This window comes from Ranitomeya imitator, chromosome 4, assembly GCF_032444005.1.
Source record: "Ranitomeya imitator isolate aRanImi1 chromosome 4, aRanImi1.pri, whole genome shotgun sequence".
Classification (NCBI taxonomy): domain Eukaryota; kingdom Metazoa; phylum Chordata; class Amphibia; order Anura; family Dendrobatidae; genus Ranitomeya; species Ranitomeya imitator.
Window position 1 is genome coordinate 29,805,551 of NC_091285.1, and position 16,477 is coordinate 29,822,027.

At 43.3% G+C, this 16,477-nt stretch overlaps 1 protein-coding gene across 2 annotated transcripts in view; it reads right to left on the bottom strand.

The window, feature by feature from the left end:
- Window positions 1–1,658: 1,658 nt before the first annotated feature.
- The window catches only part of ABTB3 (ankyrin repeat and BTB domain containing 3), a 202,861-nt gene continuing 188,042 nt past the window's right edge, over window positions 1,659–16,477 (bottom strand). For both annotated transcript variants that reach the window (XM_069763450.1, XM_069763449.1), the window contains 6 exons: window positions 12,153–12,258; window positions 8,356–8,458; window positions 8,059–8,140; window positions 5,888–5,956; window positions 5,510–5,623; window positions 1,659–2,009 (listed from right to left, as the gene is read on the bottom strand). In XM_069763450.1, coding sequence (XP_069619551.1) covers window positions 1,800–2,009; window positions 5,510–5,623; window positions 5,888–5,956; window positions 8,059–8,140; window positions 8,356–8,458; window positions 12,153–12,258 — 684 coding nt within the window. In that variant the 3' untranslated portion in view covers window positions 1,659–1,799. The remainder of the gene's footprint in view (window positions 2,010–5,509; window positions 5,624–5,887; window positions 5,957–8,058; window positions 8,141–8,355; window positions 8,459–12,152; window positions 12,259–16,477) is intronic.

Consider the following 16,477-nt stretch of genomic DNA (forward strand, 5'->3'; position numbering starts at 1 on the left):
GGTCAACAGGCCCAAAGGTCAATAGAATCTAAAGGGCAATGGGCCTAAATGTCAATAGAATCGAAAGGTCAATGGGCCTAAAGGTCAATATTATCATGTTAAAATGGATGGAATTTGATACAGTTTTGATAGAATTCGAGAATCCAAATTGCACCCCAGAAAACACTTACAATGTAAACCTGGCTTTACTGGTCAAACCTATAGAAAAGCATTATAGTCCAAAAAATGTAGACATGAAACATCATTAGACCTTCATCAAAGTACCAAAAACATCTGCGTCGTCAGGCTTATCTACATCTACCAGTCATCAATGTGGGAACTGGCATGCTAAATAATCTAAATGATCAATGCCCAATTCATTTTTTTTCATAGGAAACAAAAAATATTTTTTTTACTTCAGCTGTTGTCTCACTTTTTGCTTGCTTTTTTATTTTATTTTTTATATTTTTTTAACATTTTATTTCATCATGCAAAATTGACAGTGAAGCAAAAAAAAAAAGTCTCGGAAGATGTGGCACGTAACAAATTGAACGTGATCGCGGCATACATTTAAAGTAATTTTTGACACATACAACAAAAACGTACACGTTCGGACTCGGTATTTTTCTGTCGTCTAATATGCCTTTCTACGAGAACTGATAAGAGATAAACGAGTATATGATACTGGATGATAATTATCATGATCCTTATGGCTTTCCGGACCCAAAATTATGACAACGCTGCAGAAAGTAAATGACCTTATATTACAAAAATAGAGGAAAAAAAATGAAAAATTGCACCATTCTTTTTTTTACGATGTGATGTAAAAACTAATACCTACAATCAATTTCACGTATTCACAGTGAAACAGAATTTTTTTTTTCGCGTGTGTTGTCTTTTTTTTGGTACTTCACAAATGGGCTTGAACGACCGAACTGCGAAAATTCTTGGCAAAATGATACACGATAAACACCATGCAAATCTGAATTTGCTTAACTATTGACATGCCAATTTTTCAAAAAAATGTTTTTAAATGTTGATTTTTATTTTTATATATATATATTTCTTTGTTTTATATTGACTCCTTCCTGGGCAACTTGAATAAAAGGAGGAGGTTTCAGCCTTGCGTCAGGAAACAATAAAAGTCACTGGACGGACTTAGAACTTTTTGAGAAATGATCGATAACAAAAGTCTTTGTTTTTTTTTTTGTTTTGTTTTGTTTTTTAACCTACAAGGCCACCCCAAATTTTTAGATGTATTTTTATTTTTTAGAAATCTTTTAAAAAGTCATATACCCCTAAAAATCGTCCAGCTTGATTCCATCGGACGGTGTAGTCGTACCGAACTACCTCTTGTGATAGTCACGCGTTAGTGTTTCGAAACAGTTCTTCAGATTTCCTTTCCCAGTAATGAACGCAAGCTGCGTAAATCTGAGAAACCCAAAAAATATCGCTTTTTGGATTGACATTATTTCCATTTTTTTTTTTTAGCATCTTTCGAAATCGATTTTTTTTTCTTGCATCCATTGATATGTTGAATCCGACATTTCCTTTGGAAAATTGTAGAGTAATCCTCTTCTTTTAAATTAAATGTCTTTTTTTTATTAACAAAAATAAGAATTATATTTTTATATATATATATATATATATTTATATATATTTATTTTTTTCTCTTTTTTTTTGCCAAGTTAGGAAGTTTCAGAATTTTTTGCCTTAAGCCGTGAGAAAAATAGGATATCCGGTATAAGGAAAAGCCTTTTATCTTCATGTAAGCCTCTCGGAGTAAACACTGTACACTGTCCGCCCTGGCGGTGGCGACTCTATACTATAGATCCTTTGGAAGAAGAGAGATGGATGGACTGGATCCGTGTCGCCAACGTCCTTTGTAAGTCGCCCAGAACATCCTGGCCCGTTGTCTCGCAGTTCTTATCGTACAACAGTTGTTTAAAGGCTTCGTTTTCAATGAGGAGCATCATGTTTTTCAAGAAGTAGCCTTCACAGTAAGCCGATAACTCGGGAACGCCAAGAAACTGCGGGAACGTAGAGAGATAACGAGTTAGGGAACATTGTCGGATTAGTCACAAGATTAAAGGATATCCGTCAGCAGCGTTTCACACCCACCCAAAACTATATACTCATGTAGCTCTTTCAAAGAGAAGTCCAGCGATGCCTTTACATGGCCGGTCCGTTCCTCCGTTCCTGAGAAATCGGCGTTTGATTTGATAGGCAAATGAGGCTTAGATCTGAAGCTTCAGTCACTCCAGCTCTATTCACCACATAGCGCCGCCTCCTCCTACTTGACTGACTGTTCATTTGCCTGACGTAACACAGACTATAGGCTGTCAGTCCATTGGGAGGGGTGGAGAATAGAGCTGGAGTGACAGAGGCTTCAGATCTACCTGTAGTCCTTCATTTGCATATCAATTCAAACACTGTCACTCCGGCTCTATTCCTCACTTTCTCCTCCTTCTCTGAAGGATCATTTGCCTGGAGTTACACAGAACAAAGGCCGTCAATTCGATGGGCGGGGAATAGAGCTGAAAGGACAGAGACTTCAGATCTACCATAGTCCTTCAGCCTCATTTGCATATAAATTCAGACGCTGTCACTCTGGCTCTATTCCTCACCTTCTCCTCCTTCTCTGAAGGATCGTTTGCCTGGAGTTACACAGAACAAAGGCCGTCAATCTGATGGGCGGGGAATAGAGCTGAAAGGACAGAGACTTCAGATCTACCATAGCCCTTCAGCCTCATTTGCATATCAATTCAGATGCTGTCACTCCGGCTCTATTCCTCACCTTCTCCTCCTTCTCTGAAGGATCCTTTGCCTGGAGTTACACAAAACAAAGGCCGTCAATCCGATGGGCGGGGAATAGAGCTGAAAGGACAGAGACTTCAGATCTACCATAGTCCTTCAGCCTCATTTGCATATCAATTCAGACGCTGCCACTCCGGCTCTATTTCTCGCCCAGCGCTGCCTCCTCCTGCTTGACTGATGGCTTCTATATCTAAAGTCACACGGGATAGAGGCTGTCAAATAACTGGGTGGGGAATAGAGCTGGAGTGACAGAGGCTTCAGATCTACCATAGATCTTCAGCCTCATTTGCATATCAATTCAAACGCTCATTTCTCAGTAACCGAGGAACGGATCGGCCATGTAAAGGTATTGCTGGACTTGTCTTTAAATGAGCTACATGCACATATAAATAGTTTACTTTGAATAGACAGGGAAATTAAATTTGTTTTTTTTTCACCTTGAGAACTTGCACGACTAATAATCGTCTGTATTAGTAAAAAATATATATATATATATATACTTTATATGATCAAACAATATCAAAATAAGCAAAAACAGAAATGTAGAAATGACACAAAAAAATCCACAAAATAATGTCACGGGGAACTGAGTTATTAGAGGGAGGCCGCCCGTTCAGGTTGCTGAACTACAAATCAACTCTCTCCATTTTAATGGGAATTATGTAATACTTCATTTCTCCTGTAGGGGCGCTGCAGGCAAATTGAGCACTTGCTGCCGAGTTTTGCTAAAGATCACAGATAATTGCTGGGGGGCTACACAGCAGGAAATTCCGGTAATCATCTTATCACTGCTGGAAAAAAAATAGATTTTTCACAATGTACAATCCATCTAAAAACGTTGAAGTTTTAGAAATGTGTGTTTGTACCGAACTAAAACCTCTAATGACAGATATGAACCTGCTTCACTATTACTTGCATGGCTGGTTTGGGAAATAACAAGCAGCCGCTCACTGAGCACGGCCTGATATATCGGAATAATCTTCAGGTGTTTGCACAGAAATACAGAGGGCATAACATTTCTGTAGTTTGCTGCGACATTCTGGCATCTCAGAAACGTTATTTCTTAAAGACAAAGTCTAGAACCCCTCTATTACAGCAGTCTGGTGCCCCCCTATAACTCCCTTCCCCCGGTGACCCCCTATAACTCTTCCCCCCGGGGTCCCCCTATAACTCCCCCCCCCGAGTCCCCTATAACTCCCTTCCCCCGGGGTCCCCCTATAACTCCCTTCCCCTCGGGGTCCCCCTATAACTCCCTTCCCCCCGGTGTCCCTCTATAACTCCTTTCCCCCCGGGGTCCCCCTATATGTCCCTTCCCCCCAGGGTCCCCCTATTACTCCCTCCCCCGGGGGTCCCCCTATATCTCCCTTCCCCCGGGCTCCCCTTATTACTCCCTCCTCCACCGGGGTCCCCCTATATCTCGCTTCCCCCCGCGGTCCCCCTATTACTCCCTTCCCCCGGGATCCCCCTATTGCTCCCTCCCCCTGGGGTCCCCCTATTACTCCCTTCCTCCCGGTGTCCCTCTATAACTCCTTTCCCCCCGGGGTCCCCCTATATCTCCCTTCCCCCCAGAGTCCCCCTATTACTCCCTCCCCCGGGGGTCCCCCTATATCTCCCTTCCCCCGGGCTCCCCTTATTACTCCCTCCCCCACCGGGGTCCCCCTATATCTCCCTTCCCCCCGCGGTCCCCCTATTACTCCCTTCCCCCCGGGGTCCCCCTATAACTCCCTTCCCCCAGGGTCCCAATATAGCTCCCTTCCCCCCGGGGTTCCCCTATAACTCCCTTCCCCCGGGGTCCCCCTATAACTCCCTTCCCCCGGGGTCCCCCTAATACTCCCTTCACCCCAGGGTCCCCCTATTACTCCCTTCCCCCAGGGTCCCCCTATTAGTCCCTTCCCCCCAGAGTCCCCCTATAACTCCCTTCCTCCCGGGGTCCCCCTATAACTCCCTTCTCCCCAGGGTCCCCTTATAACTCCCTTCCCCCCGGGGTCCCCTATATCTCCCTTCTCCCCGGGGTCCCCTATATCTCCCTTCCCCCGGGGTCCCCTCTTACTTTCTTCCCCCGGGGTCCCTCTATAACTCCCTTCCCCGCACGGTCCCCCTATAACTCCCTTCTCCCCGGGGTCCCCCTATAACTCCCTTCTCCTTGGGGTCCCCCTATTACTCCCTTCCCCCCGGGGTCCCCCTATTACTCCAATTCCCCTCGGGGTTCCCCTATTACTCCTTTTCCCCCGGGGTCCCCCTATTACTCCCTTCTCCCCGGAGTCCCTCTATTACTCCCTTCCCCCCGGAGTCCCCCTATTACTCCCTTTCCCTGGAGTCCCCCTATTACTCCCTTCCCCCCGGGGTCCCCCTATTACTCCCTTCCCCTCAGGGTCCCCCTATTACTCCTTTTCCCCCGGGGTCCCCCTATTACTCCCTTCTCCCCGGAGTCCCCCTATTACTCCCTTTCCCCGGAGTCCCCCTATTACTCCCTTCCCCCCGGGGTCCCCCTATTACTCCCTTCCCCTCAGGGTCCCCCTATTACTCCTTTTCCCCCGGAGTCCCTCTATTACTCCCTTCCCCCCGGAGTCCCCCTATTACTCCTTTTCCCCGGAGTCCCCCTATTACTCCCTTCCCCCCGGAGTCCCCCTATTACTCCTTTTCCCCGGAGTCCCCCTATTACTCCCTTCCCCCGGGGTCCCCCTATTACTCCCTTCCCCCGGGGTCCCCGTACCTTGGCATGGTTATAGATATCCACGCAGTTCTCCGTGTTGATGCTTTTCGCACAGATTATCTCACAGTGACGCTGCAGAGCTTCCAGGTGAAAAAACTTGCTGGCAGAGAGCAGCTGCGAGAGAGGGAGAAAGAGGTGCAGAGGGCGAGTGAGGAGCTGGCGGCAGGAGAGGCGGCATCGCTGCATTAATAAGCTGATTTCATGCTCCAGGACTGAGACTAAACGAGGTAAATCTGTCATCAGCAGCGGATTATCAATCATTAGGGAAACGACACGGCGATGGAGCCACGTCCGACTCCTCAGCTGCGACTAAACGGTATATCTTCTAAACATCTGCGAGGATCGATTATCGAACGCTACCAGCAACGCGCCTCTTACCTCCATGATTTCATTATTTTTAATGAGGAGCGATTCTGTGCCGCCACAGTACAGGTACTGCATGACCAGCTGGAGAGAGAAAAACAGACACACTGTAACAAAATCACTGCTGATTTTATCAGACTGACCTGTAAAAGGAGCTGAAGAATGGGCTCTTATCATTTATGTCATGACTTAAAGGGGTATACCCATCTCCAAGACCCTATCCCAATATACAATTGGTGTCATAATAATTATAATATTGGCAAATATATCCAATTAGAAATGTAGTATAGTTCTTCTGATTAGCTATGTTGCTTACCCCATGTGCAGGGCATTGCAGTAGCTTAGGTATCCATGGTGATGACCACTCTATTTGGACACCTAAACTACTGCAATACCCTGTACATGGGGTAAGCAACATAGGTTATCAGAAGAACTGTACTACTTTTTTAATTGGAGGCATTTGCTAATATTATCATTATTACTACACTTAATACATATTGGGATAGGATGTTGGAGATGGTAATACTCCTTTAACATTATTATTATTATTTTTTTTACAGACATAGCACCACTCTTGTCCACAGGCCATATCTGGTATTGCAGCTCAGACTCATTCATTTAAATGGATGAGAGTTGCAATACCAGGCATGACCTGTGGACAGGAGTGGCGCCATTTTGGGGATACACCTACTGTACATGGGGAATAGTAATGCCTGCTGGCTTTAGTTATTCATTTCCAGGAAGAGTAACAGAGGCACGATGCGTAATATTAAGAAAAATATGCAGTAGAATGGTTGATTTCATGGGAGAAACAAAACTAGAATTTTCTGGCTGAATTTGACAAAATCTGTCAAATTCAAATTTTGTCAGCCTTGCTCATCACTATAACTTACCACAGAGGCAGGCAACATTAATCAGACCGCTGGTATGACCTGTTTTTACAGCTTGATTTGACTTTATCGAAAGGACTACTTCAAGCCACCACTAGGTGGAGCTCACTGCCTCCTGTTGAATACATAAGTAGTTGGCTCCCCCTAGTGGCAGCAGGTAGTGCAGTAATTTGTCTATTTTATGGTGGTTTCAGTAGAGGTAGTGTTTTTTTTTTGTTTTTTTTTTAAAGAAAGATTAAATAAATAATAGGAGTAAGGACCAACTGAGGGTCCACGGTAGGATATAATTATCTCGGGAATTGGGGGGATGATATACTTTGCCTATTAAAATGTATTCTGCAAGGATGGCGGTATTAATCCCGGACTTCAGCGGGGATATTGCACAATACATAATTGATGCCGGCTGCTCAGACTATGTGGTGTTATTAATAGGACGTGCATAATTCATAAACCATTGTAACCTGATATGTCAAATTATATTAAAGTAAATCTTACATTAAAATGTCAAAATGTTCTTTACAATAAAACGCTGCCAAATACAGAGGAATCCAGTGTACGGCAGTCAGTGTGCTCACATCGACAGTGATCCGGACCCATGGGCGGTAAAGCTCACGGGCTTCTTTCCAATCACTTTGACTGTGATATTCCCTGTTTGAAGTGTGGTAAGTGACTAAGAGGCTGTGGACCCTCGGGTACTACCCTAACGCTTGAATGGTCAGGCCGTCAATGCTAAATTTATTCCTTAAAGGGTTATTCTCATCTTCATAGATGAATATTCTATCAGATAGTGCTTGTAAAAACAAGCACGTTTGCAATTTACTGCTAATTAAAATTTGCAGCCGTTCTTGAGATATTAGCACTTTTCTTTTGTTTACAGCTCGTTGCCTAGGAGACCGACCACCGCTGCTGTTTAGTTTGTAAGCACTGGCTGGGATTAGGAGGTAACAGTGATCCTGGCCAGCTTCAAAACAGTGCTAACAGTAACAGTGATCCTGGCTAGCTTCTAAACGGTGCTATCAATCTCAACTCAAAAGAAATTGAAAGTGCTACCCAAGTTCTACTGTCTATCAGCGTTGGTCGGTCTCCAAGGTAACGAGTAATAACCAAAAGAAAAGTGTTAATATCTCATGAACGGTTGAAAATTTTAACTAGCAGTAAATTGCAAAATGGCTTGTATTCACAAGCACTATCCGACAATACCCATTTCTGAAGATAGCAAAAAACACCCTTTAATTTTTTTTAACCCTTTAAAACTTACATTTTTAGGGATACACTATTTCTCACATGTTCACAAACCTGAAAGATGTGATATTTCACATAGTTGATTTCGATGCAGCTGTTTTCTGCCGTCGATTTGTTTGTGAGAAGAGCTTTAAACCTTGAAAAAAAGAATTTAAAGAAATTATACAGAAATTATACCAAAATACTAAAGAAATGTAACATTTGGCTGCAATTTTATTGCATCTGATTGGTCGGTTATTGCTCCAGGGTGTTACAACTTGTTTTATGCTCTAGTCACATCCCAAGCTGCATTCAAAATCTGTTCGGCTTCCTTTCAGCACTGGCCCTCTTTACTTCTCTCCTTTTTTTTACCTTGGGGATGCTGTGAAGAGCAGCACTTTATGTGCATAGAAGGGTCTTCCTTCCACAATAAAGGTGACATCTGACATTTCTTTGTTATTAAGGAAGTGAGGATCTGCAAAGAAACAAAAAAAAAACAGGAAAATTATTATTTGTGATATGAGGAGCTACTAATTAACGAGGGTTGTCCTAAACTAATCAAAATATTCCTTTTTTTTTTCCAGAAACGGCGCCACTCTTGTCTTCAGTATATAGTGACCATGTACGACCACCACTGTATACAGACATGGTCATTACCACTCCATTCAGTACATAGTGACCATGTACGACCACCACCGTATATAGAAGTGGTCATTACCACTCCATTCAGTACATAGTGACCATGTACGACCACCACCGTATATAGACATGGTCATTACCACTCCATTCAGTACATAGCGACCATGTACGACCACCACCGTATATAGACATGGTCATTACCACTCCATTCAGTACATAGTGACCATGTACGACCAACACCGTATATAGAAGTGGTCATTACCACTCCATTCAGTACATAGTGACCATGTACGACCACCACCATATATAGACATGGTCATTACCACTCCATTCAGTACATAGTGACCATGTACGACCACCACCATATATAGACATGGTCATTACCACTCCATTCTGTATATAGTGACCATGTACGACCACCACCGTATATAGACATGGTCATTACCACTTCATTCAGTACATAGTGACCATGTACGACCACCACCGTATATAGAAGAGGTCATTACCACTCCATTCAGTACATAGTGACCATGTACGACCACCACCGTATATAGAAGTGGTCATTACCACTCCATTCAGTACATAGTGACCATGTTTGACCACCACCGTATATAGAAGTGGTCATTACCACTCCATTCATAAATGGACAATAACAAAATGTGGCCATTCGGCGAGGATGAGAGGGAAGGACTCAAAGGGTAGTAAAAAGCCTTTATAAATAGGGGTATACAACTTTCTGGTCCTCCAAACTGACCCTGTAGCGAAAATTTACTCAACACCGCCATGCTTTTTTGAGTTGACAGCATAAATTTTGGTCATCAACAAAGCCAAAGAAGAACTTGTCTTTTTTCTCCTTTTTCAGCTTTCATCCATGAATTGTACCGCCACTCACCTGAAGTGAGGCGAATCAATACCGGATCAATAATCCTCACGTCTACAGAGCAATTCTTAAAAATGATGGTAGATCAAAGTCTCTGTATTCGCCTGGATGGACAAGACCTACAGTACAGACCAAAAGTTTGGACACCTTCTCTTGTAAAAAATTTTCTGTATTTTCATGACTATGAAAATTGTACATTCACACTGAAGGCATCGAAACTATGAATTAACACATGTGGAATTATACACTTAATGAAAAAGTGTGAAACAACTGAAATTATGTCTTATATTCTTGGTTCTTCAAAGTAGCCACCTTTTGCTTTGATGACTGCTTTGCACACTCTTGACATTCTCTTGATGAGCTTCAAGAGGTAGTCACCGGGAATAGTTTTCACTTCACAGGTGTGCCCTGTCAGGTTTAATAAGTGGGATTTCTTGCCTTATAAATGGGGTTGGGACCATCAGTTGTGATGTGCAGAAGTCCAGTAGATACACAGCTGATAGTCCTACTGAATAGACTGTTAGAATTTGTATTATGGCAAGAAAAAAGCAGCTAAGTAAAGAAAAAAAAACGAGTGGCTATCATTACTTTAATAAATGAAGGTCAGTCAGTCCGAAAAATTGGGAAAACTTTGAAAGTGTCCCCAAGTGCAGTGGCAAAAACCATCAAGCGCTACAAAGAAACTGGCTCACATGAGGACCGCCCCAGGAAAGGAAGACCAAGAGTCACCTCTGCTTCTGAGGATAAGTTTATCCGAGTCACCAGCCTCAGAAATCGCAGGTTAACAGCAGCTCAGATTAGAGACCAGGTCAATGCCACACAGAGTTCTAGCAGCAGACACATCTCTACAACTGTTAAGAGGAGACTTTGTGCAGCAGGCCTTCATGGTAAAATAGCTGCTAGGAAACCACTGCTAAGGACAGGCAACAAGCAGAAGAGACTTGTTTGGGCTAAAGAACACAAGGAATGGACATTAGACCAGTGGAAATCTGTGCTTTGGTCTGATGAGTCCAAATTTGAGATCTTTGGTTCCAGCCACCGTGTCTTTGTGTGACGCAGAAAAGGTGAACGGATGGACTCTACATGCCTGGTTCCCACCGTGAAGCATGGAGGAGGAGGTGTGATGGTGTGGGGGGGGGGGGGCTTTGCTGGTTACACTGTTGGGGATTTATTCAAAATTGAAGGCATACTGAACCAGCATGGCTATCACAGCATCTTGTAGCGGCATGCTATTCCATCCGGTTTGCGTTTAGTTGGACCATCATTTATTTTTCAACAAGACAATGACCCCAAACACACCTCCAGGCTGTGTAAGGGCTATTTGACCAAGAAGTAGAGTGATGGGGTGCTACGCCAGATGACCTGGCCTCCACAGTCACCAGACCTGAACCCAATCGAGATGGTTTGGGGTGAGCTGGACCGCAGAGTGAACGCAAAAGGGCCAACAAGTGCTAAGCATCTCTGGGAACTCCTTCAAGATTGTTGGAAGACCATTCCCAGTGACTACCTCTTGAAGCTCATCAAGAGAATGCCAAGAGTGTGCAAAGCAGTCATCAAAGCAAAAGGTGGCTACTTTGAAGAATCTAGAATATAAGACATAATTTCAGTTGTTTCACACTTTTTTGTTAAGTATATAATTCCACATGTGTTAATTCATAGTTTTGATGAGTTCAGTGTGAATATACAATTTTCATAGTCATGAAAATACAGAAAAATCTTTAAATGAGGTGTGTCCAAACTTTTGGTCTGAACTGTATATATGGAAGTTCTTCCTATATTTAGCAGATCTTTCTGATTAGTAAATGCAGCCTATCAATTAAATTCCGCCTGTCATTGTAAGAATCTTTGATAAAGCCGCCTATCAATATAAATGAGGTCTGCATTATGGAGCAAATGTTCCAGCCGGACGGAGCAGGCGTAATGTAAAAGTACGGAGACGTATTACACATGGTGTCGACTACAAATGAGCTCCGAGGGGCCAGTTGGTTTATCGGTTCATCTGCATTTCTTTCATTTTTTAAAATTTTTATTGTAACTAGTGCACGAGATATGCAAATATCCTTTTCAGAGAAGAAGAGAACTAGAACTGTAGCGCCACCTATTGGTGTAGCCATCCTAAAAGTCAATATCAACCCTTTATCGGACGTTAGCGCAGGATAAAAAGGCAAACCAGTCGCTCCATTTTCTGACACATGTTTTGGGGTTCTTGCCCCTCATCAGTGCAAAACAAGAGATCGTATTTGGCAGCTTGAGACGTCTCTGACAAGGGATTTAAGTGGGGAACATTTCTCCTTGTGGAGAGTCCCAAGCAGGTATTATGAAACTTATAGGAAAAGGACTAGGGAAACTAGAGACCTCTCACCTAGCCAAATCAGATCTCCTGGTTTGTACTGATGAGGGGCAAACAGCCTTAAACACATGTCTGTAAATGAATAATCTGGTTTGGCTTTTTATCCTAAGTCATGTGGCAAAGCTGCTTGTTAAAAGGTCAATATAGACTTTTAAAGATTGCAAATTAAATTCTCGGAGGAGCATTGCATGGCCTTTAAGTCTCCTAACGCCAGGTTGGTGCCATCCACAAGGAGAAACATCCTGCCTTATGCCCAATGCACAAGAAATATGGCTAAGTTATAAGTTGGTGAAGGCTTACCCAGCCGGGAGGTCTGCTTGCGCTTTATCTCAGTCAGCTTGGGGATGGGGTAAGGGCCGTAGCACTGGCTGAAGATGACGGCCAACTGTTGGCTGATGACCTCGTTCTGTAATGAAGAGGAGGAGACCATTTCTATTATACAAAACATGGTTCACATTGCGATGTTTTGACCTGCGTGTCATGGAGATATGTCAGAAGACTGAATTGTCGGGAAGTCGTAAACGGAGACTCCCCTTGGATTTTAGACTGAGCTTATGATTGGATCAATTCAATAACTCCTAGGAAAGTTTTCGGAAAAAAGTTCATGGCGTTTATGATATTTAACCCTGATGACTTAATTTTTGTGATTTTGTATTTTAAACATTAAATTGTAGCTCAAATTGTTTGACTCGGTTAAGTTGACCTTCTTCTTGTCCAATCATCTTAAATTATGAAGGCCAAGTTAAAAGTCAACTAGTGGGTTCTACCTGCCAACTTTATGCCATGATTGATTCCTGGCTAATAGGGGAAGTATTAAGTATGACATGATACGAAGGAAGCCGGTGAGAAGAACCACCATCGTGATCTCCAATATTATATTGAGTAGTAACTCAGAACTAGAAGATAGTTGTCAGCTCATTCGACCAACATCTGTTCCTTCCAATCCAACCATTCTCTTACAAAGGGGAATAACCCAATGTCAGACCACACTAGTGGCTTATATATCTAAACAGCAAAGGATGAGGAATATTGAGATCCAACATGTCCAATCCTTCTTCCTCTCGATATCTGAGAGTTGGTGGGGAAGTCAGGACACCTTCTCACGCATTAGGTCAGTTGTTCCTGCCTTAATCAGTGTAAGGAAATGGGTGACTTGATAGGTAAAATTCACATAATTAATAAACATACAATAATATCCCAATTGTGGGTTGAACATTTCCTATCTAAGACAACTATTATTCACTAGTCACCACAAAGATGGCCCAAATTATTTATTTCGGAAATGTAAGACTTGAGACATTGTTCGACTCCATGTCCATGTGGTTCTGTAGCCCAGACATGGTCTTTGGTTGAGTTCCGAAGGTCGGGCTGGTCCATGAGAAGAAAATATGGCTCAGACTTTGCCTATATATAACAAGGCACATGATGATCATTAGTAGACAACCTGAAGCAGCCATTGGAGTAGATCACTTTTTGTTAATAATTTCTTTTGCATTTCATTAAAAAAAAATATCCTACAGCAAAGCCGCCAACAGTCACGAATTTTCTAGGACTGTTCTTATTTTTCAGATTCAGTCTCGAAAACCCTACCAAAAAGGTGAGCAATTTCGGGTAGGCTGTGGCATTCCCCATTTACCAATACAAGTGTTTGTAAGTATGATATACCCTGGTGAAGAATTTACAAATGCACTTGCCCTATGTGGATAGAGCATTGCCCTCCAGTATGGTTTCCTCTGTTTGATCTACCTCGTTGTTTTCTCTGCTTACTATGCCCTTACTATCACTGCCTCTGGTGGACCTTTTGAATCACTGTCTCTAGTGGGACTCCAGTATCACTGCCCCTAGTGCGACTCCAGTATCACTGTCTCTAGTGGACCTCCACTATCACTGCGTCTAGTGGGCCTTCCATATCACTGCCTCTGGTGGGCTCTCAGTATCGCTGTCTCTGGTGGGCCTTCAGTATCACTGCATCTGGTGAGCCTTCATTATCACTGCCTCTGATGGGCCCTCCATACCACTGCATCTGGTGGTCCTTCAGCATTCTTTCCTCAGGTAGACCTTCAGTATTGTTTTCTCCGGTGGTTCTTCGGTATCCTTTCCTCTGGTGGACCTTTATTCTCCTTTCCTTTGGAGGTCCTTTAGTATCCTTTCCGTTGATGGACATTTAGTATCCTTTCCTCTGGTGGACCTTTATTCTCCTTTCCTTTGGAGGTCCTTTAGTATCCTTTCCGTTGATGGACATTTAGTATCCTTTCCTCTGGTGGACCTTTAGTATCCTTTCCTGTGGCGGACCTTCAGTAATATTTCTTCTGGTAGGCCTTAATTATCCTTTCCTCTGGTGGACCTTTAGTATCCTTTCCTCTGTTGGATATCAGTATCCTTGCCACTGGTTATCCTTTACTATCCTTTCCTCTGGCGATCCTTCTGTATCCTTTTCTCTGGTGGACCTTGAGTAATGTTTCTTCTGGTAGACCTTTATTATTAGTGATGAGTGCAAGTGCTTGTCACTCGAGTTTGCCTAGAGTGCTCAGGTATGCACCGAGTATTGCGGGTGCTTGAGTGACATTTCCGAGTCCCCGTGGCCGCATGTTTCACAGCTGTTGCAGTTACAAAACATGCGGGTATTGCCTGACATATACAGGCAATCTCCGAATGTTTAGTTTGGACTCGAACATATCACTCAAGCAGCACCCGCGATAGTCAAGTTTGCCTTAGGTGCTCAGGTATGCACCGAGTATCGAGGGCGTTCGAGTGACATGTTCGAGTCCTCACGTTCGTGGGATCTAAAATATGTCATTCGAGCAGCTGCAATACCCGAGCACCCAAGGCAAACTCGAGTAACGAGCACTTGCACTCATCACTATTTATTATCCTTTCCTCTGGTGGACCTTTAGTATGCTTTCCTTTGGTGATCTTTTTAGTATACAGTAATTTTCTCTGTTGGATATCAATATCCTTTTCCCTGATGACCCTTCAGTATCACTTTTGTTGGTGGTCCTTTAGTATCCTTTCCTCTGGTGGTCCTTTAGTATCCTTTCCTCTAGTGGACCTTTAGTATCTTTTCCTCTGGCGGACCTTTAGTATCCTTTGCTCTGGTGGACCTCAGTAACATTTCCTTCATTTCTTCTAGTAGGCCTTTAGTATCCTTTCCTCTGGGGTGTCTTTAGTATCCTTTCCTCTGGTGGGTCTTTAGTATCCTTTCCTCTCCTGGGTCTTTAGTATCCTTTCCTCTCGTTGGTCTTTAGTATCCTTTCCTCTCGTTGGTCTTTAGTATCCTTTCCTCTCGTTGGTCTTTAGTATCCTTTCCTCTCGTTGGTCTTTAGTATCCTTTCCTCTCGTTAGTCTTTAGTATCCTTTCCTCTCGTTGGTCTTTAGTATCCTTTCCTCTCGTTGGCCTTTAGTATCCTTTCCTCTGGGGTGTCTTTAGTATCCTTTCCTCTGGTGGGTCTTTAGTATCCTTTCCTCTCCTGGGTCTTTAGTATCCTTTCCTCTCGTTGGTCTCTAGTATCCTTTCCTCTCGTTGGTCTTTAGTATCCTTTCCTCTCGTTGGTCTTTAGTATCCTTTCCTCTCGTTGGTCTTTAGTATCCTTTCCTCTCGTTGGTCTTTAGTATCCTTTCCTCTCTTTGGTCTTTAGTATCCTTTCCTCTCGTTGGTCTTTAGTATCCTTTCCTCTCGTTGGTCTTTAGTATCCTTTCCTCTCGTTGGTCTTTAGTATCCTTTCCTCTCCTGGGTGTTTAGTATCCTTTCCTCTCCTGGGTCTTTAGTATCCTGTCCTCTGGTGGTTCTTTAACATCCTTTCCTCTGGTGGTTCTTTAATATCCTTTCCTCTAGTAGGCCTTTAGTATTATTTTCTCTAGTCATCCTTCTGATGGGTCCATCTCAATATTTCTTCTGTTGACGTTCGTTCTTTGGTGGGTCCAATCTTCTGGGTTCCCAGTGGATTGTATATAAGCAATAATCTACTTTGTCCATTTCCCTTATTCCTCTGTAAGTTCTTGATGACACAAGTAAACTTTTATTCTTTTTTATTTTCCTACTCACTAAAGCGATGAAATCGATGAAGCACTGAACGTCTCCCAATACTTCAGCTCCTTCCCCGCAGTGCCGGCCTCTGCGGAGCTCTTCCCATTGTCAGCTCTAGCAGGATGATTACATTTCACTCCAGAGTACTGGTACTCATTACCACCATGGTCGGTGTAATTAAAAACAATCAGCATCTTGCTGCAGCTCTGAGGTCTGTAAGATCTATGGAAGAAAACTGATCTACAAAAGGTTTTTTTTTTCAGAGTAGATGAAGGCTTTTCCTCAGTAGACCGGAATGAAATGAAGGAAAGAATAAAAAGCCCCATCAGACTAAACGCTGGGAGATCTGCCAAGAATAAACTTGGAAATTGCATTTAAAATCACAGCTGTGAAGTGAACTTTGGGAAACCCTGGGCGAGAAGGAAAGTTACGTCCTTGGGGTCCAGTAATGAGACGATTGCAGAGATGACGGGATCGGAACGAGGCAAGATCCTGATATGTGAGCTGAGGTCTTCGCAGGAGATACATCTGGCTTCCATTCAGTGCCATTCACTCCTCGCTCGCGTACAGTGGGGTGAGCCGTGGGGGATTTCTGCATGAG